This window comes from Colletotrichum tamarilloi (genome assembly GCF_030869305.1).
Source record: "Colletotrichum tamarilloi strain Tom-12 chromosome Unknown Scaffold_56.1, whole genome shotgun sequence".
NCBI lineage: Eukaryota > Fungi > Ascomycota > Sordariomycetes > Glomerellales > Glomerellaceae > Colletotrichum > Colletotrichum tamarilloi.
This window is the reverse complement of record NW_026849438.1, coordinates 1-23,982: the sequence shown is the minus strand read 5'-3', so window position 1 is coordinate 23,982 and position 23,982 is coordinate 1. Positions and strand designations below refer to the sequence as shown.

Genomic DNA, 23,982 nt, shown 5'->3' with positions numbered 1-23,982 from the left:
ATTGCGAGGAAAGACAAATTTGCCGCAAAGGAGATAGCAACAGCTTGACCAAGCAGTACGAATATCCAAGCGTGTGAGATACACCTTCTCTGAGCTAATGATGCACCTAGATTAGTATTGCTCTCGGGAGTTGCAATAAAAAGCTGACAGCTGGCCCGGATTTGACTAAGGTAGAATAAGCTCACCTTGAGCCGCAAGTATGGCGCTCCAGTTAGCGCAAAACCCAAATATTTGCAACGACCACCAGGCCCTCGGGCCAGTCTCAAGGGTTGACGCCCAAGCTTGCTTGAAGAGAGAGGTGTCGTGCAGCCACTCGCCGAGCCTCAGTTCGGTGGAGTCGAGGCTAGCCAATGCTTTTGTCGTTACCCATTGGCCATATGACCACTCGAAGAAGCGAAACATGTGATACCAGGTTGTTGCGAGGCTCAAGGCCGCGAGCGCGCTGAACACAACAAGAGCGCGACGGTGGGCTGGCGCAGCGACTGTCCCATTTCGCGAAAGCGAGGCGCGCCATTGATTGCGAATAATACCGATAGACTTTGCAGTGAGCCCGGCGGCTAGGACCATGTAGCCGGTGAATATGGCCAGCGGACGGACATTGGAGGCTGCCATTCTTTGCGACTATCTGCTGGTCGGAAACCAGTTCTTTGGAGCTCATCGGCTCAACAGAATAACCAGGCAACCCGAGGGTTGTATATGATGTCAATGAACATGAGTCTTCGCTTGCGAACTCCCCAAAGAAGCCATGACCGAGAATGCCGGGGACCATAAGAAAGTCAGTCGAGCTAGTTTAGCCAGGGTCACCATAGTGTGTGGGGTCGCTTGGGAAAACTCTAGAAGCCAAGCCAGATTGATCGAGTCGGTGCAACTTTCTGTCCGAACAGATGAGACCGTCTGATGGCACTAAGGAAGCACGTGCAAATTGACTTTTCGCTCTTCGAAGTCGTTGGGCTAGGACGGGTCGTCTACTCAGCAGGTAGCGCCGTCAAAGACAGTCTTTGGACGTTTGTCTCGTCGCAGATGAAAAGAGGGTAGCTCACATAGAACCGACTGCTGGCGCAAGTTGTGTCTCAAGGTTTCTCAAGCTCTGTCGGATCCCGAATAAATGGCTAACTGCTGCCATATTGTACCACAACGACAGGGATGAAGCCTCGTCGACGCCGGACGGTCGATCACCAAGTGGAATTGCCCCGACGGCGCTTCGACCTCGGCAGACACCCACCCATTCAAGGGTGCGTGATGTGACTATCCGGCACTTTTCTCAGGGATGGTACCCGCTGGAGGGGAGCTTCATTCCGGGGAGTAGCAGATTTCGAAGAGGCTACGGTGTGCATTGATGAAATTACGTACCCGGCGAGTGGTGTGAGTGTGCGGTGAGCTGAGAAATACCCTATCTCTCCGCAGTGGGTTTCCTGTCGCAAATTCGTGCGTGCCGACTCTGTTAAAGTTTCTTCGTCGAGTTTTGCATTCGCTGTGTCTTGATGCTGGAAACCAGTCGCCGCATTGGAGGAGAAGGATACTTACTCAGGGCATGTCAGCGCTGGCTCAAGGTCATAAGGCTCTCAGACTCACTCATCGCAACATGAGTCGACAGGCCCCTCTCCGAGTAGCTGTCGTCGGAACGGGATTGGCCGGGCTTAGCACCGCATATCTCTTGCAAAATGACGAACAACAACGATATGCAGTGACCTTATTTGAACAGGTGAATTGGATCCTAGATCGGAGTAGTGGGCGAATGCGTAGACTGACTGTTGTAGGCTGAGAGCCTGTCTTTCGACTCAGCATCGGTTGCAATTCGAGAGGAGAGCTCGGGCAGTATTGAGAGGATCGACCTTCCAATGCGCGCACTCGCCGGAGGATATTATCCCAACGTGATGCGCATGTATGACCACTTGGGCATCCCGTATCATCCCATCCGCTTCTTGTTCTCATTCGCCAAATCACTGCCTGCACGCAAGCCTGATACGATAGCATCGGGAAAGAACCAGGCAACTCTGGATGGCGCCAGCGGAGTGCCTGGCGAGTACTTTGTCCACGCATCCAATTTGCACCAAGTCCCACCTTGGCCGGGAAACCGCGGGATTTTGGCGCATTTCGTAGAGATACTGTGCCTGATCATATGCCAGTTCTGGTTCACAGTGGCATGCTTCATGGTGCACCCCTTGACTGAGGGGTCTGATGGGGGAGAGACATTTGGCGACTATCTGAGGAGGATATGGCTACCGCGACGGTATGCCACGCACTACCTTCTCCCACTCATCAGCAGCGTTTCGACGTGTACGCATGCTGAGCTTCTGGCGTTCCCTGCCAGTGACGTTGTCGAGTACAAGAAACGCTCGCATGGACAACAGCACTACACTGTCTGCGGCGGTGTCCACCAAGTTGAAGGAAGATTGGCAAAAGAAATGAAAGACGTCCGACTAGGAGCGTGTGTTGCAGAGGTAGCCTCAACGGCTGATGGAAGAGTGAGACTCCGCTGGCAGTCGACGGCGAACGCAGCTGGACAGATTTTGGATGACGTATTCGATCGGGTTATTCTCGCTGTGTCGCCGGATGTGGCTGGCAAGATCTACCAACCCCTACGCGACATTCTCGAGCCATTGCCGACAATCCGCGTGGAGAGCTCAGTTCTCCGTCCTCTCGATGCAAAACCAAGCCAGTCGTTCACTCTCATGGAGGATGAAGGGAGACATCCGAAAGCTTGTTCACATCATCGTGGAAATGTCATGCCGCCCCAAATTATCTGTCTCAGAACCGACTTTTCCGCAAAAGAAGCTGCGCGGACAGAGGCTTTACACACAATGCCTGGAGGAACAGTCGTGAGCACTTGCCCGCTCAACGTACAGGCCGATGCGAAGAGGGTACTGCGGACAGCAAGGTTTACAAGGACCTTGAGGACGTGTCAGAGTAGGGCAGTTATCCGAAAGATCATGGGTGAGGACAGGAATCTGGACAAGAAGAATGACCAGACCGCCGGCATGGGTGACTGGACCAATGGACAAGATAATGTGTGGTTAACCGGGGCGTGGTGCTGGGATGGAATGGTCCTACTTGAAGGGTGCGTTATCTCTGCGATGAGAATCGCTGACGATTTTGGTGTCGTAGTCCCTTGGCGGCACGGCTAGTCAAGTGACTGAAGGTACGCAATGAGAACAAAAACATGTTTGAATGGAAGAAGTGAAGTTGAAATAAACGCAGTCCCTGTGAAGAAAAACAGCAAGGGGGGCTTTGTTGGTTTGTTGGTTGTTGGTCCGTTGGTTGGAAGTGACATCGGACCTCCGGTGCCGAACCCTGCCGCATCCTTCGCTGTTCCTGCCTACAGCTGGCGCCAAGTCTAGCTACACCTGGCAGCTTTCTCTGCAAATGTCTTCCCACGTCTCATTTTCCATTTAAGGTACCTTATTAGTGAGCACTAGACCACAGAACTAACTTTCCTTCACCCTCATCTCACAAGCGGACATGGGTTCATTCTTATTCATACAATGACACTACCAATTGACGCCGTTCCTGACTTCTGGAAAGGTGTCTTACTAGGCGCGACTGGCTGCACATTTATAATTTTGATAGTCACCTTGGCATTTACTGTCACTTTTCTTCGGCGGAAAGACGTCTACGACAATGATCACTGGAAGCTGAACCTCAAAGTGCCGTTCACCACCATGTGGATGAACATGGGTTATTGGTTTGTCCGCCCTCATTTTACACCCTTCTTCGTAATCACTCCGATACCTGGCCTCCCTTTAGTCTACACTTGAACTGGATTATATCCATCGCATTTCATGATGTTCCTTGACTTAGTCAGAGCACGACTGACTTACCATTATGTTCCAGGACGAGTGCCGACAACCTACGCATTACAGATTTCGAGACAGCCTGTCGCAATTTGCTTTTGGAGGTCCTCAAAGAAGCTCAGATTTGTAAAGATGTAGTTCGGTCTTCGGCAATATCTATTCTAGACCTAGGTGTTGGCTGTGGTGACCAGTCTCTGGAGCTTGCACTACTAATTAACGAGCGAGGTGTGACCAGCTATCGATACGTAGGGCTCACTCTCAACGAGTCCCAGTATCGATTGGCCTCAAATAGAGCCCAATTGCAGGCTCAAAAGCTCAAATTAGAAGATGGAAGTGTTGAGGTATTTTGCGCCGACGCTGCCAACCCCGACACCTGGGGCGCGCACGTAAAGTCTGCAATCAGATCTTTGAAGGAGGACAGCGCCGACCAACAACGATGGGTTCTAGCGCTTGACAGCCTGTACCACTTCTATCCCTCCAGAAAGCCAATCTTCAACTATGCCGCGCAGACACTCGATGCCTCGTTCATGGCCTTTGACTTGATACTGAGCGACGGAGCGTCTTTACGACAGAGGTTCCTCGTCAATCTTATTGGCCTGGCGATGGGTTGTCCTGCTGCTGCTTTTGTTACATTGTCAGACTACAAGAAGCAGCTCCTTGACGCGGGTTATGATGAAGATGATATCCATTTCAAAGATATCACGGAACATGTCTTCTCTGGTCTCGTCAGTTATATCAAAAGTCAGAGTGAAGCGTTACGGCCGTTTGGGATCTCAGCGGGGAAGTTCAAGGTTGCAGCAATGGTGTTTGACTGGTTCGCTGAGTCAAACGCAATGAGGGGAACAATTGTGATTGCGCGCAAGAGATCCAAACCCCAAGGAGAAGCATCGGATATGAAGGGAAGAGCAAAATGAATCTCCATTTGAGAGCATCTTCAATATCAGAAGTATCGGTGTCTATGCCATTGCGTACTTGTCTAAGTTCAATCATCAAAGCCCGCCCTACTGCCATAATTACGACATCAATTCATTGACTGAAAGCTGAATTTAGGTTCATTCGCCAGGCTAGGACACCAGAGCTCTGAGAATCATTGAGCAGACAGAGTACTATGTGTTAATCTTGTCTTCATACACCATTCAAACAAAGAAGCAGCCACAAGACGACACAGAATCCTGTCATACCATCTATCTTAGCACCTGAATCGATCGGATTGATCAGGTGGCGAATCGGAAGTCAAGACTATGAAGGATTAGTAAGAAGATGAGTTCACCAGGCGTCCATGTATCTCACCGTTTATTGCCTTTATCAGTTGTGTTGGCACGGTAGTCGTGTTGCTGCTCTGGTGTCATAGCATCCCACTTCTTGGCTTTGCTGTTGTTCCTCCACCGATAGTAGAAGTAGGTGAAGGGGTATTGTACAACCTGCGAACATGTGAGCTGTGAGATTCAATCTTGAGGTAGGATGATTGTCTACTTACACACATCCAGATACAAATGACCAATAGGCCCTTGTTGGCTTTGAAGTACCGAGGGGCATCACTTGGTTGATAGACTTGGCTAGTCAGCATCCTCTATTAAGTTGAGTCTGAAGGAGAGTTACTTACTATTTGCGCCGATCATACCACTGACTTGAACCCACATATTGTACAGGCTACAAGCATATTGTAAGTTATATTTCACATCACCGATATGAGAGTTATAGAGACTTACGATGCGGACACTGTTCTGTTCTGGACGGATCCGGCATTCCTACTAGTCCACGCAACTTGAATAGGATGCGTGCTGGCAGAGATTAGCAATTAGAAAAGAAAAAGCGGAATCGTCCGCACTTACTAAGGGAAGGATAACAAAACTGTCGCAATAGCAAAGTAAGCCCAGGGGCTTGGGTTCGCGATTACAATCAGGGCGATGAAGCATGGCAATAACCATGCATCCTCAGCCATGGCGACGAAACTGCGATTGTTGCAGAGCTCGCTAGCAGCCGTAATGGCCAACATGGTGATACTTGACCCGATGATCCACGGGATTGAGAGCAGGTTGGTCTGGATGACGTTGAACTTGAGGTCTCGGAGCGACAAAGTAAGGTACTGGTTGACAGGGTACTTTGGCAAGCCGAAGAGCAAGCCAAGAGCGTACAATGGCCACATGTCATAATCCTTGGAGCATTCCCAGATCTGCTTGACGGACAGACCTTGTCGGTTGTACATGCCGCCTTTCTGGGGATCGTCGCGGATGACTGGCAGAGTTTATCAGCTTTGGAAAAGATGTTACATTCCTGGGAGACGTACCGGAGTTGACAATGATCTTCTCCTCCTTCTCGTTGAAGTAACCCTTGGGGTTCCACCAACTCTTCGTCTTGGCAGGGCATTGAGGCATAAGGAAGAATGAGCACAGTCCGACACAGACTAAAGCGATATTGTTAGCGATGTAGCCGAAACATTGTGGAGCGAAACTTGTTGACTTACAAGTGAAAGCACCTCTGGTAACGTGATGTTAGTAACTTAACAGCGTCGCAAGATCATTAGGGGGGGGCTTACTCGATGAGGAACAACCAACGCCAGCCCTCGTATCCCAAAATGCCGCGCATCGAAACCAGACCGACAGCAGCGAATCCAACACCGATGTCAACTAGAAAGGCCTATCAGTCGGAGTTGAAAGGAGCTCGAGAGGAGTGTAGAATGACGTACCTAGTTGCGAAGACATCCAAAACCAGGCCAGTCGAATCGGAAGCTGGAGACAGACATTAGGAGGGTGTTTTAGTGCAGAAGTCCGGGACGGGATTGCTAACTGAAGTGCCTGTGTACCAATAACTCAAGTAGAGGATAGTGTCCCTGCCAAGGAGTTGGTCAAAAGCTTGAATAGGCCTGTCAAGGGCCAAGACTTACGGGATGAAACCTCCTTGAAAGGTTGCGCTAGAAACCGGGTCGTAAGTACACGTAATTTAGTCTTTCAGTAGCAACAACCACACTTACATGAGGTATCTTGTCGCAAGAAAGGACGCTCGACCCTTTAAGAAGAATTGCGCTCCAGAGATGATAGAGAAGAGACAAATCTGGATGGGAATCCACAGATCGGGTCCAATACTGCAAGGCTCAATCAGTACGAATTAACGATGGCAGGCAAGGACTACTGACCGCTTGGAAATCAACTGCGATGGAAGCTCGGCAACAAGAAAGCCAACCCGGGATATTGTTTGACCAAGGTTCTAAGTTGGGTTAGCGGGTATCAGAGGAGCCAGTCTCCTCATAACTCACGTAGTCGCCTCGCGTCAACCCGAGATCGTCAAGCATATTATCGGAAACGGCGTTGGAGATATTGTTCCGGTCGATGTTGAGGGCTGCGAACATGACACAAGCCCAGACCTGTGAGTGATCAGCTTGCGTTCTTCTTCGAGTTGTCGGGGTCATTGTACCATGATTTTCCAGTCGACTTTACGCCTAACAGCACGTTCCTCTCTCCATGTCCATCGGAAACTGGGATCAAAAGCAGCCCAGTTCTCCCATTGCGGGTGGATGTAGAGGCTCTTGTACTCCTCGACATTCTCGGAATCCCAAATACTCGGTTGCGTGGCAATCTATTGAGCATGTTAGACGCCACCGGGGTCTTTCGCAAGTTGATATGAGTCGATATACGCACCGCGTCGAGGTCGTACTCTTCTGCCTTTGGTCCTTTCCGAATCCTGAAAAAGCGGAGGATGGCATCGCCCATTGCCGCTTCCATGCGTTGAGTCTGCTGCGTTGCAAGCGCGGGCGCTGTCGGAGGCGCGGCATCGACAGTAACCTTATCGTCGACAGCGGATTTGGAACCCAGGCCGCCATGGTCAGACGACGTATCGGACCCGGCTGGTGACGGCTTCCCAACTGGATGTTGCGAGGACATCTTGTTCATCGTCAAAAGATAGAACAATGACGTACGGTGTCTGCACAAAGCGAAAGTTCAAACCAAAACCCAGCCCGCATGCAGGACAGACGAACCGTTCTATATAAGTGTCGCTTGATAAATCTCTTCCAGCAGGGGTTTCAACATGGACTGCATGCCGAGCGAACGGCTTACTCTCCAGCTAAGCTGTCATCAAACGTCGCCACAAGGCGTGACGAGCATTTGAGGGTGCTAATGGGTAGGAAAGGGGCATGCTTTCTCCAAATCTCGGTCTGATACCGAAGGGCGATCCACAGGTAGATGACGACAGGCTACCTATTCAGTAATGCTGACCCTCCAGCAGCAGCTTAAACGGTTGTATTCCGAGGAGATGCAGAAGTTGTATGGGAAGTCCATATATGCCATGCTGTTAGTTGCGGCACTTGTCGTAGCTTGGCCAAGGGTAGCCACATTTCCTTTAGTTTTCCTGGGACTCCGCGATAAAGCTAAGCCCTATGCCACCAGTTTGTAACCTCGTCACAACCTTCGATTGACTCCTGAAGGGCATTCTTTTTTTCTGCCCACGAAAAGTTGTCATCGAGATTGAACTCCTACAGTCGACGTATCGCTACTGTGGGAAAGACAAGGAACACTTGATAACTGGGGCTGATGCAACTGTGTGGGTGTCTAGTGTGTCGCGTCAGCTTGCCTGCAGCTCGCGCAATTGATTCACCATCGTCGGAGTCGATGGCGTGCTACACGTGACCACCTCCCGTTAAAAAGACCTCAAACCTGTCCAATCATTTTGTAATTGACTGTTATTCGGAGAATATGAGCTCCTACACTGATAGTTTCATTGTAAGAAACGCGTTGATCTCTTTGCCAAATCTTAACGTGGTGCTAGCTGCGCTTCTCCATTCTGCACACATCGCATTCTCCTGCCCCTAGTGAGATACTGACATCCTGTTATTTTCATTGTCTCCTAAGAAACAGCCGTCGGCCTTGAATGGTATTAAGTTTCTACAGACTAAGGTGCCACGGTAGGGGCTCTAGGTTGCGACCGCACTCACGGCCAGATCCGATGTATGCCTGGGCACTAGATTTCCGGGTGTGATTCTTCCTGAAATCTTGTCATCACCTGGCTGGGGACAACGGTTCCGGCTCTGAAAGCTGCAACTCTGTATTTCATCAGAGATCTTTGCTTTCTGGCACTTGAGGTTTGTTTTCCAAGCATATTCTGAGGGGCCATGAGCACGGATTGCCTCCTAAGTAGTTCAAATTAGGTGATAACACCATGATGGTTCCCGCTCAACACGTCGACTCTATTCCTGGCTTCCCTAATACTGCTATTGCTGCTACTACTGATGCTACCATTCTTTCTACTGTCTGCATATTCCACACGTATTACTCTGTAGGAACCATGGGGCGATAAGTAAACCAATGATAATGGCTATGAGAAGGCAACTTACCCATAATTCTGCTGAGAAACACTCATGGCGATTCTGAAAGTTCGAACAAGCCTTATTGATGCAACCTTTGTGCTGTTGCATATGTGTGTTGCCATGGTACGATGTCGGATCGAGGTATCGAACCAACTTCGACATTTCCATTCTCCCTGTGAGGCTGAGTTGTCTTGCGTCAGTACTTTGATGATGCAAACTGATCCCTCAAAAGCGCTGATCTCTTGTAAGCATGATGCGATTGGAAGCAACTCCCCACTGATACGTTGCATAGCAGAGTCTTCAATCGACCTGATGCAAAGAGTAACCTCTTTTGCCAGAGACACTGGACATCATGAGGATACCTGTTGCATCGATGTGTTCCGAGCTGTTACAAGCGCAACACTGTGAACGAATGTGACGCCAAAGTTTGCTCTGATAGCAGTCCGGCCTTTCTATACCTGCCTCCCTGGGAAGGATGATGTGCCCCGCGCTCTCAGTGCCCCGCAACGCGTTGGTAGCTTGATCGCGTCTCGCTGTGTGGCGTGGACGCGATTATCTCACCCCTCCTACTTAAGCCCCAATACGCTAAACCTTTCACATTGACAAGTCACCTGGCCTGTTATACGCGCTGCGAACTACGTTGCCGTACCTTGGATTAAATACATCGATATTCTTCAATTTATTCAACGACATCTTGCAAGGCAATTTCCAAATCAATCCGCAATGAGTGGTCTAATAGAGAGCATTAAGGCCCACTGGAGTCGAGTACCCTGCGGCGGTTGTGGCAGCGTCTACCCCAAACTGTGTTTCTCCGTCAGAGATCAACGATGCGCCAATCGCAAAGAGGTGCTTACCATCGCTGCGGACTGCGAAGTGGCAATAGCTGAAAGAGAAAACATCAACGATCGGGTGGAAGCTTTCAAGCAGGACGAGGATCGTCTGCACGAGACGCTGGCCCGCGAGGACGTCTACATTAAGTCTCTTGAAGCCGCACTTGAGGAAGCGCGGAATCGCCGTAGGAAAACGCGTGAAGAACATAATACCCGCTGGGCCGACTTTACAAAAAACTTCGACGGCCACCGAGACACGATCAACAAGTCCAGTCATTTGGTTAATCGGTTGCATGAAGCCACGAGGAGGATGTATGCCCTTGACCCTAGACGCATCACGGACCACAGCCTAAGGGATCACGACCGTTCTGAAGAAAACAAGGAAAATATAGGACCTCAGCGGGAGGTTTGCAGTATCACTCCGCCGACCTACCTCGCGAGCGACGACATTCGGCCGAGTGAGGGTGAATGGACTTGCGTGATGAGAGAAGGGACGACAAAGTATCATGCCGTCGCGAACTGGGTTTTGGCCACCCTCCATGCGCAATCTGAATTTGATCGGAGAGTTGGTGTCAGCGATAATGGCCAGACATTGTCATCGGCGAGGAGACCACGGAGATAAATGAGTTGTGGTCAACGCCATCGGTACCGACCGTACTACTCTCGAGGTTGACATTTGCTCCGGAGTAGCTGAGCTTCCTCCCCGTGGATGATGGCACATACACATCTAATACTAGCCTGACAGTTGGATCATTTTTATCAAGCTACCTGTGATATTGCCTCGCCGAATGCAAGGCTGTTCCTTGATGCGCCAGAGCCCGCTACCACTGGCGCTTTTCCGCCATTTGATGGACGCTAACCCTCGACAAGAGACGAGAGCGTTGAGACGGAGATGTATGAAGGAAGGCAATTCCCGCTGATACGGTGCGCCCTAGGTAACGTTGCCCGGCCCTCTGGGTGATCACCCCACCAAACTTCCGGGCATCCTGGTGGAGTTGAGTCCCCCGATGGAAAGACAGTACTGTAGGATACACGCGTCATCTTACCTATGATAACGCGTAGAACCTGCGAATTGTCTTACACTCTCTGCTCTTAAAGCCCTGCCTACCTACTACAGGAATGTGGCTTTAAATGTCTGAGTTTAAGCTGGTGCCAGCGATCAAGTGTGCCCCTGTGAAACTCTGGTAAGGGGATCCGTGCAATAACGCAGTTCAACGCGTCGTTGCTTGACGCGTCCGCGTCTCCGAGGACTAGGCCTTTAAACCCCCGCATCCACACGCTTCCACTTACACTGCTTTTTCTTGTCCAACACACTTTCGTAACAAATCCTCAGCGAGCTGTTTAAAGTGAGTGTATACTCAGGAGAGCAAATAAGACTCACTCGGACTCGGGTTACTCCATTCGTTAATACTACACAACGATCAAGAAAGTAAGGTCTACGGTGAGAAGGCCACTCAAGGTGAGAGGATCCGCTCCCGTGGAAAACCAACAGTGTGCTCACGCCTGCCAGATGCAACCCCTGTGGAAGTCAGAATACATCGGTGGCTTTGCAGAATGGGATCCGACGCCATGCAGAGGCTGCGGAAGAAGCGGCAATCACACCACCATCAAGCATAGAAATTGCGCAATGATGGAACTTGAATCCTCCGTCGCCGCGCGAGTTATGACCGATCGTGCTTGGGAACGACTGGAGCGTATTATCAAAAATGCAGAGTACGTGATCGATGAGTTCGACGGGGAGTGCCAACGAGCAGATGCTGCCGTGCGTGAGATGGAAGATGCTATCAAGATGGCGGAGGAGATGGTAATTTCGCAAGCCGTCCTCGGCCCTCTGCGAAGGGCGTTGCGCAAGGCGGAGGAAACTCGCGACAGCGTTGTGCTCACGCGCATCAACCAAAAAAAGATGCTGGTGTCACTGTGTAGACGGAGGATGGCAATGTGCGACTTGTTGAACGTGGCGGAGGTTCGCGAGGAACTGGCGATTGAGACGTACCTGGCGACCCGACCGACCAGCCGAGACACGAGACTGGAAGCGCCAGGAAGCGCTGCAGCACAAGCATCAGAACGGGCTAGGTGGTGGCAGCAGGAAGAGTTCGCCGATCCCGAAGAGCTCGAAGAGGATGAAGAGCAGCGATACCAGTACTTTCTAGATGACTGGAAATATCGTCGGGGGCAAAAAATCCGCGACCCTAAACTCGACTTCCTCCGCGATTGTATAAATTCACCATCCGTCGGCCTTCCTCCAGGTTGTACACATCGTGTCACAGTACAGGACGAAGAAGACAGTTGGGCTCAGACTCCCACTCAAGTGGCCTCTTCCACACCTGTTCACTCGATCAAGATAGAGGATGATGAAGAGCAGAAATTTGTCAGGCGTCCAACGCCACCATCTTCACCGCCCATGTCTTCATCACCCGAGACGATGTCGAGTCCCCGCAGACTGCTGTGGGGGCATACCAATGAAAGGGCGACACGACACAGCATGAAGCGCAAGGACAGCTCTCATCCGGCGTCTGATGATTCGATAGAAGAGGCGCTGGGCCGCGCATTCAGAAACATCGAGAAGTCCGAAAGTACTGGTGCTACTGCGGCAACGGGCCGGGCCCGACGAACTACGGGTGCCACTCGGCAGAAGCGGCGGGTCAGGCCGTACTAGAGTGAGACGCGGGTTGAGACCGTGAGACCCCCGGAACCCCGGGATGCCTGCGTGGAAGGGTTCTAGAATGGAAAGTTTGTACACTTATGACACTTGTATTATAGCTATGAACAACTTTATGAAACAAAGACCAAGCTGACTCCGGGATATTGGATTGACAGAAACGGTCGGGAACTTGGAGATCGGCTCATCTCCTCCTTCTCCAACCCCTGACGCTCACAAGACCCTCAGAGGGGCGGTCCCATTCAGAAACTGGACCTCCTTGTCAGGGGTCACAATGTAACCGAAAGTGAGAGTCATGAAAATCCCGCCGTATCCGTGTGCCACCTGAGCCGCTTTCCCCTATTTGGTAGCAATTTCGGTGGAGAACTGCAAAGAGAAAACCCAACGTTCAAAGTCAGTTTTTTCTTCAACCCATGTCTTTTTGCTTTTTTTTATGAAGAACATATCCGTCCATGGCTCCATGCCCCCATTCTCCTTTTCTTTGGCTGAGCAACGGCTGGAAACGAACCACTCCCCCGAAACTTGGATTTCTCATTGATGAGACCAGAGAAAGGATGAGCGAATCGGTATCAAAGCCATGCAATGGTGTGGAAACTTGCAGGAAGCTGCTGCAGCCTGCAGCCAGGGTTTTCTTGCTCTTCCTGCCGGCAGGCATGGGTACCAGCACCAGGCTGTTGGAAACGAATAGTTTCCTGGGGTTTGAGAGTTTGCTCGAGAGTTTCTCAGCACTGAGCACAACCATGATGCCATCGCGTGACATGTTTGTGAACGATCTTCAGCATAAACCAAGGTTTAGGGAGCTGCCAGACCTGCATCTGACGGCACAACTGACTCTTGACTCTTTATCCAACACCCAATGACGCATTACGTGTCTGCATACGAGAGTCCATACGTATCCTCATACGAACCTTGGGCCGTTCACCTGGGCACAAATGGAGTCGACTCAATAATATCGCTAACTCTTCCAAAAGATCCACATACATCCCCCTGGACCTGGAGCAAAATGGGGTCCTCTGCAATGATGAAGAGGATCGTGACCCCCCGCCGCCCAGGTGCTTCCAATTAAGCTGTGAGAGAGAGGTGGTTTCTTTTCCTTCATTCCCGTTCACCTTAGGACCCTTTCCTGTCCGAATGTCCACCTTTAGACCCCTACCTACATCATCTACAGCCTCCTTTTGATATCCCCACCGGCGGGAAACAAGATCTTCGAACCACCAAAAGGTGAGACAAACCCCGTGCTTGATCGCAGCGGGAATCTGCCCATGGGGCACATTACTTAGAAATGCCTTCATTTGCGATCTCGATGAGTAAGGCTGAGTGAGCTGACATGGGGTTGAGTCAAGCGCGAACGTGTCCGTGACCTCGGAAAGAGTGTACATTTCTGCTCTACTGGAGCAGTGACAGTCTAGCTAGATGGACCCGGACGTCTGCCGGAATTGCGGCCACAGTGGCAAGCACATTGACTTTGCGGACGCCCGATGCGCCATCACGGAGCGGGATGACGCTGAGCGCGACAAGCTCCAGGCTGACGCCGCCCTGGCCCGGGCCCGCGACATCTGCGAGACGTCGCTCTCGCTCATGAAGCGGCAAATGCAGGAGCTCGAGGACGCCAACGAGGCCATTGACGTACTGCGCGCTGCGCTGGCGGCCGCCGAGGACCGAAGGGAGCGCGTGCGGCGTGATCTCGGCACCCATGGCGACGTGTGCCTACTCGCGCGGTCGAACGTAGAGGCGGCCGAGGAGATGGCCATCTCGGCTGCCGGGCGGTACTTTGAGGCCGGAAGGGCTGTGACTGCGTTGGAGGATCGGGAGCAGTTGAGGAAGCAGTCGCCGAGTATTCACGTGGAAGAGGCGCCGCCTTTGCCGGTGACTGTGCCAATGGAAGAGGATGACGATGCGGAGGATGAAGCGAGGGAGAAGGAAGACCGGAGGTGGAAGAGGTCGAATGAGCGCTTTTGCAAGTGGTTGCGGCAGTCTGAGGCGCAGCGGCAGATTATGAAGTCTTCGTGGACCAAGCTGAGAGTCGCGGAGAGGTTAGCTGGTGAGAGCGTCAACGTCGACGTTGATGTCGATGTCGACGCAGTTGACGAGGAGGAAGATGAGGAGACGGCCCGCCGGAAAAGGGTCCAGGCGTGGACTGCCGCACGGAGGCTGACAGACCAGCTTCCGCCAGAGGAGAACCCTACTATGGAGACGGAGTACCTTGAATCGGAGCCGACTGATTCCGCGGAGACGACGGAGGGATCTTCTGAGCCATTGGTGTTGGCGCCGGCACCAACGTCTGCTCCTACTTCCTCCGCTCACAAGACGGGCGTATCCAAGAGAGCGCCGGCGCTGAGGACAAGGGCAAAGACTGGCAGAGCTGCGACGACGGCGACTGCGCCTGCGATGCAAGCGCCCCAGACTGTGCCGTCAAGTCCGGTAAAAGGACGCAACCTACGGACTGCTCGAAGGGTGGAAAGCCAGACTCGCTCGGAACCGACGCGGCCGACAACAGCTACGACAACGGCGACGAAGAGGGTGAAGAGGGAGCCGAAGACAACATCTGCGGTCGTGATGGGGAAGACGGGGACTACCACTGCTCATAGCTCAGATGGTGCCGCCGCTGGCCGGCCGGCTGCGCGGACACGGGCTCGGACTGGGAAGACCCCGGCAGCGCCTACGGTAGCGGCAGCGGAAACACCGGCGGCGACACGGCCTCAGAGGGCTACGAGAAGGAGGTCGGTGAGAGTTCAGCCATACCCTCAACCGGGTGCTCAGCCGAGATGGAAGTGAGGTGTTTTTATTGATGTGGCCATGGTTGGATGGTCTAGTAGTTGTGTTGAAACTGTGAAGGCCTTGAGGAGGGGGCCGATGCCCTCCTCGTCCATACCCCTCAGATTGAATAGTCTCAATTCATAGCGTTTCTTTTGTCAATTGCCCGCCTATTAAGTCGGCTGTACTCGATGTTTTCTAGTCACATGTGTTCGCCAGGAGCCCAGTCATGAAAAGATGTGGTGTTATTTGTTGAGAAAATGAGTGAGAGTCATCTGATTAGATGACCATAAAATGTCGCCATCGGAGCTACCCATCACGACATGGCGGGCCGTCAACTCTAAAAGAACCTCCACACCGAATCCGCACTTCTCGTCTTCTTGAAAGCGCTGTACCATCTACACAGCGGATACATAATCGCCATAACAACCAGCCAATTTGCCCACCAAACCCAAATGTTACTGACTCCGACCGCAGGCCTACCGTCCATTGGAGGAGGCAGGCCGTTCTCGCGCCCAAAGAGCCCAACGAGCAGCATGCACAAGCTAAAGAGGATGATGAGGTGCGTGAGGTAGAAAAAGAGCGCCGACGTGCCAAACACGAGAAGAACGCCAAGCCACTTTGTCGCAACCCGCGGAGGCACCGAACCAAAGATGGCGAGCAGGAAGAACGTCGCAGCCAGAGTGTATGCGAAGAAGGCAAAGTCTGGCGGGTACTTCACGACGTAAAAGAAGGACGCTACGGAAACGAGGTACGGGTTCGAATCTGGGCTCGCCGCCTGATCCGGGGTCCGGAGGCATCCTTCAGATAGATTCCCAATGCGGAGTACGCGTGTGAGAACGAAGAGAACGCTGAAGATGAGGCCCGCGGCGACGTTGCCGCATGCCAGCTTCGTGGACGACAAGGGACGAGCAAGGATGATGCGCGCGTAGAGGAGGCCCAGGATGGCAAATGAGAGCCACGCCAGAGGTGGGAAGCCGGACATGACGTGCGGGCGGTTGACTTCAAAGAACCAGAAGCGCCAAAAGTCGTTGGCTACCGTGCCGGTGACAGGAGAAGACGAGGCGGCGGCGCAGGCTCCATGGGTCGGCGACACCCAGTGGTTCCAGCAAATCGTGACGAAGCCGAGAACAAGCAGCACGGCGTTGTGGATGTGCCATGAAATCTGGTGGGCGCGAGCGGAAGCCTTCGACTTGGGCGGATTATCGTGGCCTGTATGAACGAGGAGAGGCGTCCTCTCACTTCCGTCGCCGCGACGACGACGACCACCTCCACAACCGGTACCTACAAAGAAACGATCGAGCAGGTTAGCCAACAACGGCTCCGTCTCGTTAATAGCGAGCCACAAGAGGCCGACGAGGAGGTAATCCACCGCCAGCGCCACGAGGACCATGTTAAGAAACCACAGCTGGCCCTGCGTCAGCACGAACCCCATGACCGTCGAGACGGCCGTCAAAATGACGGCGCGCGTTGCAAAGTGCTTTGCCATCCGGGCGGAGGACCACCCCATCTTGAGGCGGGAGCGGCCGAAATACGCGACGCCCATGCCGAGGAGGAAAGTGAAGCCGGGGGCGCAGAGGTGCGAGAGCATGCGGACGGCGTAGCCAAAGTGACCGTTCCAGCGCTCGACGACGGCGGAGTCGGATTCTTGGTGGTTTGCGCCGGTGGAGTGTGGCCAGGCGTTGAGGCCAACTACGTTGTGGTCCATTGCCATGAACATCATCAGCAGTCCACGAAGGAGGTCCGGCGCCAGAGCGCGGGTTGGCGGCGGCGGAGGTGAGGCATCGTCAGCTTGTGCTGGCTGCTCTGGTAAAATGGTCGGCCGGCGTCCGTTTGCTAGTGCCCGGAGGGAATCCGTGGCTTTTGCAGTTGTCGTTGAAGGCGGCTGAGAGGTGCCGTAGGTGTAGCCGTTGGACGACGTGCTCGGCTCTGCCGTGTTGACGTTGTCGTCGTCAGATTCGGCTGCCGTCACGGACTCCTCATCGTTGGGGAGGGTGTGCAAGGACGTATCCTCCTCATCCCGATGGAAACCTCGTACGTTGGGGTCTTTGAGAGACTCTCGTAATATGGAAGCGAGGTTGGCGTCTGTCGAAGCCATCTTGCTTGCCGGGTTATGTTGGTTTACGTTGAGAGCATTCAACAGTTTTCATGAGTCTCACAAGAGGAGGACTTGAAGCACAAGAAGGCAAAGGGAACGGTTTATGAACTGTGTCAAGGCTGTTCAACGCCTACTAGGTATGGGAGGATTAGTCAACCGAACGCAGGCTTCCGCCTGACCCGCGTCGCCGCGTCGCGAGAGGGAGGAACACACGGGCAGAGTGTCCAAGAGGGGGATCTTAGCGTGGGCAAAAAAAGGGCGAATTCTATTCTGGTGGAACGTCCTGTCGCAGTTGATGACGTGCACCAATTGCAGTTGGGGGAAATCTGGAACTGGCGGAGCGGAGGACGCGGGCGGCGGCTCAGGCACGAGACAAAGACCGAGTGGACATTAGGCTTTGTTTTGAGTACTTTTATTCATCTCGAAGGTCTCTTTCAGGTTCCCCTGCGTCAGGCACTGCATCAAGCAGCATACTAGTTCTTGGTTATAGTCAAGTGATACCATCTTGTCGGACTCAAGTCGCTTCAAGCTGGAGAACACCTCGAAGAGGTAAGCGAACAGAACAAAAGAGCTTCAACTCGCCCCTCGGTGACTTTTGCAGCTGAGCAATGTGAGGCGGGCCAACTTCAGCCCCGAGCGGCTCAGCCGTCTGAACTTTCCGAGCGACATGTCCGCCGCTAGACACCCACCTGGATCTTCAAACTCCGCATACTTCATCAGCATTGTCTTAGTTGCTGATTTCGATGTTGTTTTCATCCATTTATCTCAATCAACATGAGCACAAAAAAGGAACACTCCCAAACCTTCGTCGCTAGGTTCAGGGGCTCTTCTAAGGCGGTGTCGCAACAGGCCGTTTGTCCCGGTTCACTGGTTAGACTTCCCGCTGACCGCCTCAACCGTGTGGATCTGTACCTGACATGGGCCTGAGAACATGTGGCACCGCATAACGGGCTCTCTGGGCGTGACCTGCCAGCGAAACGCTGCATCTGGGGACCTGCCGCAGCACGATAGCAAGGGATCTACCCGTAGGATCTTTTGATTATCAGGAACCCGCAAGCTTGCCACAGGTGGCCGGACTTGACGCGCAGACTTGTCGATTGATCTGATTCTGCGTTGCTGTAAACGACCTTCTCTTTCTCACGTCAGCTTGGGAGCCGCTAGCAGGATGAAGCTTTGGTGGCTCATTCCAACAAATTCCGCGCAGCCACAGCAACTTGAGTGGCTGAACACACTTGAGGGCTTAGGTTGGCGCGGGGTCAATCAATGGGCCCTGAACTCAACCGAATGAGTCAGCATGACTCTCCCGATCTGCCAGTGCAGTTCAAGAGTCCTTCGGTCAGTACACGCAAAGCCAGCCCAGATCCATGCCCATTTCAACTCTTTTGACTTCGGGACCAGGACATCTCGACGGTGTCTCGGTCTCGTGTCAACATTACATGTGGTATCTAGAAGACGGCCGAAGCCGCGGAGGTCACCGCACCTTACCGGAGACATGTTCCGGTTCAGTTTCCCGGCCGTCTTCCGAACTTGATCCATTTCAGCCGATCGCGGGTGAATCGACTCGTCCTGATTGAGCATTAAGAAACGCTTCTATTGGCGAAAACTTGTGTAGCTGATTCTTAGTCTGCAAGTCGTCATTGCTCGTTGCTATCCGCCATCCCCTCACACGGCAGCTCACAAAATGCGGAGGGATTCTGGAGACCCCATCAGTATGCCTTTGCCGTTCCGAGTTCCGACCTCCGTTGGGACCCCACTTCAACTTAACCGCGGGGCATCATCGCGGGGCAATAAATGAACCCCCAGGCCGTGATGAGTTGATGTCAATGAGAAAGCCGAGACGAGAATTATTGGTTGAAGGCGAGAATATCACTCAAAATGGCAGACAAGACAGATATTGAGGCTATTCTCAAGACATTAACTCTTGAAGAAAAGGTAACGTTCCTTGTAACCTCTGTACCGTCATATCACTGACCCCTCACTCTTAGATCCGCCTTCTCGCAGGCCGCAACTTTGTCGAAACTGGCGATGTCCCCGATAAAGGGGTGCCTGCAATCAAGGTATTCATACCCCCAACGGCTCCGTATACCAAAGGCTCAGAACTGACCATATTTTCACAGACAACAGATGGCCCCAACGGCACCCGCGGCGCTGCGATAGACGGCAGCACAAAAGCAGCATGTTTCCCGGCTGCCTGTAGCATAGCGGCGACCTTTGATCGACGCATAGCCCGCTCCGTCGGCGCGGCTCTCGCCCAGGAATCCAAAGCAAAGGGAGCCCGCTGTCTCCTCGCGCCCACAGTATGCATCCATCGCCACCCGCTTGGAGGGCGCAACTTCGAGAGCTACAGCGAGGACCCCTTCCTTGCAGGCAAGCTCGCCTCGGAGATGATTCAGGGGTGCCAAAGTCTGGGCGTCAGCGCGACGATTAAGCATTTCGTCGCCAATGAGCAAGAGACTGCGAGGACAACGGTGGACGAGACAATTAGTGAGCGGGCGTTGAGAGAGATCTACCTCAAGCCGTTTGAGATTGCGGTCAAAGAGGCAAAGCCTTGGGCCATCATGTCTGCTTACAACCTCATCAATGGAAAGCACTGCGATTCGAATGAGTGGTTGCTGAAGGAGGTCCTAAGAGGGGAGTGGGGATGGAAGGGTCTGGTTATGAGCGATTGGGGCGGAACCAACTCCGTGGCGGAAGGAATCAAGGCCGGCATGGATATTGAGATGCCCGGGCCTCCGAGAATACGCAAACCCGCAGCCGTTCTCAATGCCGTGAAGAGCGGCGAGGTAACTGAGGCTGATATCGACGAGCGCGTACGTACGATACTCGAGTGGACGGAACAGCTCAACGGCTTCAAAGACCCGACCATCACCGTGGAAAAGGCAATCGATCGCCCCGAACACCGTGCCTTGATTCGGGATGCGGGCGCGCGAGGCATCGTTGTCCTCAAGAACGACAACAATATCCTCCCACTCACGAAGGAAAAGGTGAAAGGCAAGAAGATTGCCCTCATCGGCTACGCCAAAGACGGTCTCGCCCACGGCGGCGGCAGCGCAAGCGTGAACGCACACTACAGACTCCCGCCCTGGGACGCCCTCCATGAGGCCCTGGGCTCCGACGTGGAGTTCACCTACGCAAAAGGTGCTCACAAAGAGCGTCTTCTCCCGCCCATCACCCACGACGGAAGGGTCGGCACCATCGTCGGTCTGGACGGGAAACCTGGCTTCAGCCGGGTGTTCTACGACTTTGGCAAGGAGGATGCCCAGCCTGTTTCGGTCCTCAATAGCTATCCAAACTCGGCTTACTCCCCGCTAGGCTCCCAGGAGTCAATGTGGAAGACACTCGACATCGTTGGCGACTTCACGCCTTCCGAAACGGGTTCGCACTACATCGCCTGCTCAGGCATAGGCCCGACTCAGGTGTTTGTAGATGACGAGGTCGTCTTTGAGCAAAAAGGAAATTGCGCAGATCCTATGGGCGCTTTATTCCAAGCCGCCAACGAGCCGCAAACAAAACATGCTTTTACAGCAGGCAAAACCTACCGCCTCCGCATCCACAGCAAACCGCCTACCAAGATCGGTCTTGAGATCCTGGAAGGCCGCACAGGTGTGCGAATGGGCTTCGGGCTGGAATCAGACCGAGACGCGGACCTTCAGGGCGAAGCTGCGCGGGTGGCTGCCGAAGCGGACCTTGCTATCGTATTCACCGGACATGATCCGCAGTGGGAGACGGAAGGCCGCGATCAGGAATCGTTCCACCTGCCCTACGACCAGGATGGGCTTATTGATGTCGTCGCGAAGGCTAGCGGCGGCAAGACGATCGTAGTCAACTCTACCGGCGTGGCGGTCGCGATGCCCTGGCTTGGCAAGGTGTCTGCTCTGGCTCAGTCGTGGTTCCCAGGCCAGGAGTGCGGCAATGCCATTGCTGATGTGCTCACCGGTGCCGTAAACCCTGAGGGTAAACTGCCTGTCAGTTTTCCCGCTCGCGTTGAGGATGCTCCCGCACATGGGAACTTCCCTGGGAAGAGAGGTGATGATGGAGTGCTCAGGGTCGAGTATGCCGAGGGCGTATTTGTTGGATACAGGCACTACGATCGTGTGGCAAAGGAGGTACTGAACTTCCCCTTTGGATACGGTCTTTCGTACACAACCTTCGAGTACACAGGCTTTCAAGTGACGAAGAATAACTCTGCTGGAAGCGAGTTTGACGTCTCGGTGGAGGTGTCCAACACGGGTCCCGTCGCCGGCGGCACTGTAGTCCAGGTGTACGCCGGGAAGACGGAGAGGTCGGCGGACACGCCGGTAAAAGTACTCACTGCGTTTGACAAGGTTCGGCTACAACCGGGAGAGAAGGCTACGGTCAGGTTGGCGATTTCGGCAAAGGATTTTGCTTCATTTGATGAGTCGACGAGAGAGTGGGTCCTCGAGGCTGGAGAGTACAGCTTCTACCTTGGCGAGTCTGCGGCAGAGACTTTGCAGACTGTATCACTGAATCTGGAGAGAATCATCTACCACAGATAGTGCAGAAGGGGGGTCTAGTGAGTCATTCAATGTAGATGTAAACTTGGAAGTTGTAAATCCAGAACGATCAACATAACGCTGTATTTCAGGGGGTGAATCAAACTGAGCAGACATGACCATGGGCTTGCACATACTAATTGTGGAATGAATTTTCGGACTTCATCAAATGGCATCTCGGCTTGTTCTCTCCGCCTTACGAATGTGCAAGGATCTCGTGATTTGATGCCTCCAACCTTTCCTGTTTCTGAGCATCTTTTTAGCATAACCTCTTGACAGGCACTTCATACTTTACCTGCTACGATTCGCCCAACTCTTGCGACCATTGAAAGATCCGTCACCGATACGAGTTATCCGCTTCACATATTGGTCCATGCGGTGCGCCGCAACATTCGCCCAGGCCTGGTGTTCGAGATCGTCATGGCTAAGCTGGCATGCCATGATTCTCTCTTCTTCTTCTTCATCCTCTTGCTCGTCCTCGTCTCCGTCCTCGTCTCCGTCCCCGTCCTCGTCTCCGTCCTCGTCTCCGTCCCCTTCCTCGTCTCCGTCCCCGTCCTCGTCTCCGTCTCCGTCCCCGTCCTCGTCTCCGTCCTCGTCTCCGTCCCCTTCCTCGTCTCCGTCCCCGTCCTCGTCTCCGTCCTTGTCCCCGTCCCCGTCCTCGTCTCCGTCCTCGTCTCCGTCCTCGTCCCCGTCCCCGTCCTCATCAACCTCCTGTTCGTTTTCGAATAGAACACTAGTTGACCGAGGCTATTTAAACGTAGCTTGGGTGGCTTAAAGTCTTGGAATTCGCTCGCCGGCGGGCACTTGCCTCCTCCGACACGGTACCATATACGCGTAAGCTCTGTCGTGTACGCTGCATCCATGCGTGGAATCGGGTCGCCATCATTGACGAAGGCGAGTATATTCCCTTGAAGGAAGTTGCTATCGGTATAGAGTTTGGTGAGGCGGGCGTCAATGTCGGTGTTGAACAACAGAGGACAACCAAAGTGTACGGAAGACAGCGTCGGCTTCTTCGAGGGCAGATCTGTGTCGTGTTGTCAGCCTGATGCTCTGTTCTGACACTTTAGGTGTAACCAAAACACGATCTGTTCATGTTGGAGTCCTTACCAAGAACTTGGCTTGTAAGAAGATAGCAAAACAGAAGGCATGCAACGGCTCCGCCAGCAGAATAACCTGTGAAAACAACTTCTATCTCCTGATCTTCCGTTTGACTCTCGTTTAGGGCAGCTTTTATCTGATTTACCAGTCCTGGAGCAACAGTTCTGGCACATTGGGCGAACCCGCGATGCACTTTCAACGTTGGTTTCAAACGTGACTCGGGGAGTTTCTAAATAACCGAAGTTAGTCTCAAAACTCGATCCCGGACCATAAACCAGGAGCTGAATCTTTCGGTTGTTTGGTTGAGGTCATGATTAGCTGTACTCACCACCAAGTCAGAACATTCAGCCAGGTCGCTATTCAGGTTGACCAGCCAGTCGACAGAACTTGCACTCCCTCTAACAGCAACGACTAGTGCCTTTCGCTGAGATGACGGATCAGTCGGCAAGATCTCAAAAAGAGCGGCGGCCTTCCCTGAGCCGTCTCTGGTGGGCTCTATCCAGTGTCTGTCTTTAACGGCATAGTCCAGGAGTTGGGGGACAACATGGCCCGGATCCTTCTTGTAGACCGCTTTGGAGCAGAGAGCAGCAATTTGAATGATACGGGCAGCGTCCTCTGTGCTGGTGTGGTGTAGATCGTCGTCAGAACATAGAAACACCAATATTACCTCTCAAGAATTGAGGCGCCGCTTCTGGGTAAGTCAACATACCCACTTCCTGGCACCCCCCTGTTTCTGGCACCACAAAAACGATGGGATCACAACCCAACCTCCTCATTACTATTAACTATTGATCCTCAACCACACCCACTACAATACAGCTGCCAGCCTCACTAGGGCATTCAGAGTCGCTGGATTCAGCCGTGATAACCTCCTTTTCACCCGCTTCGATTTGAGCCCGATGGATATCCCTGATGTTCGCGAACTTCGTATTGGGATCG

General features: G+C 53.0%; 10 protein-coding genes across 10 annotated transcripts; 5 read left to right on the top strand and 5 right to left on the bottom strand.

The window, feature by feature from the left end:
- Nucleotides 1-165: 165 nt before the first annotated feature.
- Nucleotides 166-612, bottom strand: CTAM01_10973 (uncharacterized protein; the record flags this gene model as incomplete). The annotated part of the gene is made up of 1 exon (XM_060526985.1): nt 166-612. The coding sequence occupies one exon, from the start codon at nt 610-612 to the stop codon at nt 166-168; it is 447 nt and encodes a 148-aa protein (XP_060378314.1).
- A 970-nt stretch (nt 613-1,582) lies between these two features.
- Nucleotides 1,583-4,705, top strand: CTAM01_10972 (uncharacterized protein; the record flags this gene model as incomplete). Its single annotated transcript, XM_060526984.1, has 4 exons — nt 1,583-1,702; nt 1,758-3,058; nt 3,455-3,682; nt 3,832-4,705. The coding sequence occupies 4 exons, from the start codon at nt 1,583-1,585 to the stop codon at nt 4,703-4,705; spliced, it is 2,523 nt and encodes an 840-aa protein (XP_060378313.1).
- A 300-nt stretch (nt 4,706-5,005) lies between these two features.
- Nucleotides 5,006-7,669, bottom strand: CTAM01_10971 (major facilitator superfamily transporter; the record flags this gene model as incomplete). The annotated part of the gene is made up of 17 exons (XM_060526983.1): nt 5,006-5,030; nt 5,082-5,212; nt 5,269-5,342; nt 5,395-5,441; nt 5,501-5,572; nt 5,624-6,026; nt 6,079-6,195; nt 6,256-6,269; nt 6,328-6,418; nt 6,478-6,520; nt 6,579-6,621; nt 6,676-6,702; nt 6,763-6,873; nt 6,925-6,995; nt 7,045-7,152; nt 7,203-7,364; nt 7,427-7,669. The coding sequence occupies 17 exons, from the start codon at nt 7,667-7,669 to the stop codon at nt 5,006-5,008; spliced, it is 1,782 nt and encodes a 593-aa protein (XP_060378312.1).
- A 2,144-nt stretch (nt 7,670-9,813) lies between these two features.
- Nucleotides 9,814-10,542, top strand: CTAM01_10970 (uncharacterized protein; the record flags this gene model as incomplete). The annotated part of the gene is made up of 1 exon (XM_060526982.1): nt 9,814-10,542. One exon carries the CDS (start codon nt 9,814-9,816, stop codon nt 10,540-10,542), a length of 729 nt encoding a protein of 242 aa, XP_060378311.1.
- A 1,005-nt stretch (nt 10,543-11,547) lies between these two features.
- CTAM01_10969 (uncharacterized protein) lies at nt 11,548-12,576 on the top strand (the record flags this gene model as incomplete). Its single annotated transcript, XM_060526981.1, has 1 exon — nt 11,548-12,576. One exon carries the CDS (start codon nt 11,548-11,550, stop codon nt 12,574-12,576), a length of 1,029 nt encoding a protein of 342 aa, XP_060378310.1.
- A 1,416-nt stretch (nt 12,577-13,992) lies between these two features.
- Nucleotides 13,993-15,354, top strand: CTAM01_10968 (UbiD family decarboxylase; the record flags this gene model as incomplete). The annotated part of the gene is made up of 1 exon (XM_060526980.1): nt 13,993-15,354. The coding sequence occupies one exon, from the start codon at nt 13,993-13,995 to the stop codon at nt 15,352-15,354; it is 1,362 nt and encodes a 453-aa protein (XP_060378309.1).
- Nucleotides 15,355-15,673: 319 nt separating this feature from the next.
- On the bottom strand, nt 15,674-17,431 carry CTAM01_10967 (uncharacterized protein; the record flags this gene model as incomplete). The annotated part of the gene is made up of 1 exon (XM_060526979.1): nt 15,674-17,431. One exon carries the CDS (start codon nt 17,429-17,431, stop codon nt 15,674-15,676), a length of 1,758 nt encoding a protein of 585 aa, XP_060378308.1.
- Nucleotides 17,432-19,112: 1,681 nt separating this feature from the next.
- On the top strand, nt 19,113-21,948 carry CTAM01_10966 (uncharacterized protein; the record flags this gene model as incomplete). Its single annotated transcript, XM_060526978.1, has 4 exons — nt 19,113-19,140; nt 19,260-19,363; nt 19,417-19,488; nt 19,549-21,948. 4 exons carry the CDS (start codon nt 19,113-19,115, stop codon nt 21,946-21,948), a joined length of 2,604 nt encoding a protein of 867 aa, XP_060378307.1.
- Nucleotides 21,949-22,304: 356 nt separating this feature from the next.
- Nucleotides 22,305-22,808, bottom strand: CTAM01_10965 (uncharacterized protein; the record flags this gene model as incomplete). Its single annotated transcript, XM_060526977.1, has 2 exons — nt 22,305-22,412; nt 22,599-22,808. 2 exons carry the CDS (start codon nt 22,806-22,808, stop codon nt 22,305-22,307), a joined length of 318 nt encoding a protein of 105 aa, XP_060378306.1.
- A 376-nt stretch (nt 22,809-23,184) lies between these two features.
- Nucleotides 23,185-23,819, bottom strand: CTAM01_10964 (uncharacterized protein; the record flags this gene model as incomplete). The annotated part of the gene is made up of 3 exons (XM_060526976.1): nt 23,185-23,235; nt 23,372-23,658; nt 23,711-23,819. The coding sequence occupies 3 exons, from the start codon at nt 23,817-23,819 to the stop codon at nt 23,185-23,187; spliced, it is 447 nt and encodes a 148-aa protein (XP_060378305.1).
- Between the last annotated feature and the right edge of the window lie 163 nt (nt 23,820-23,982).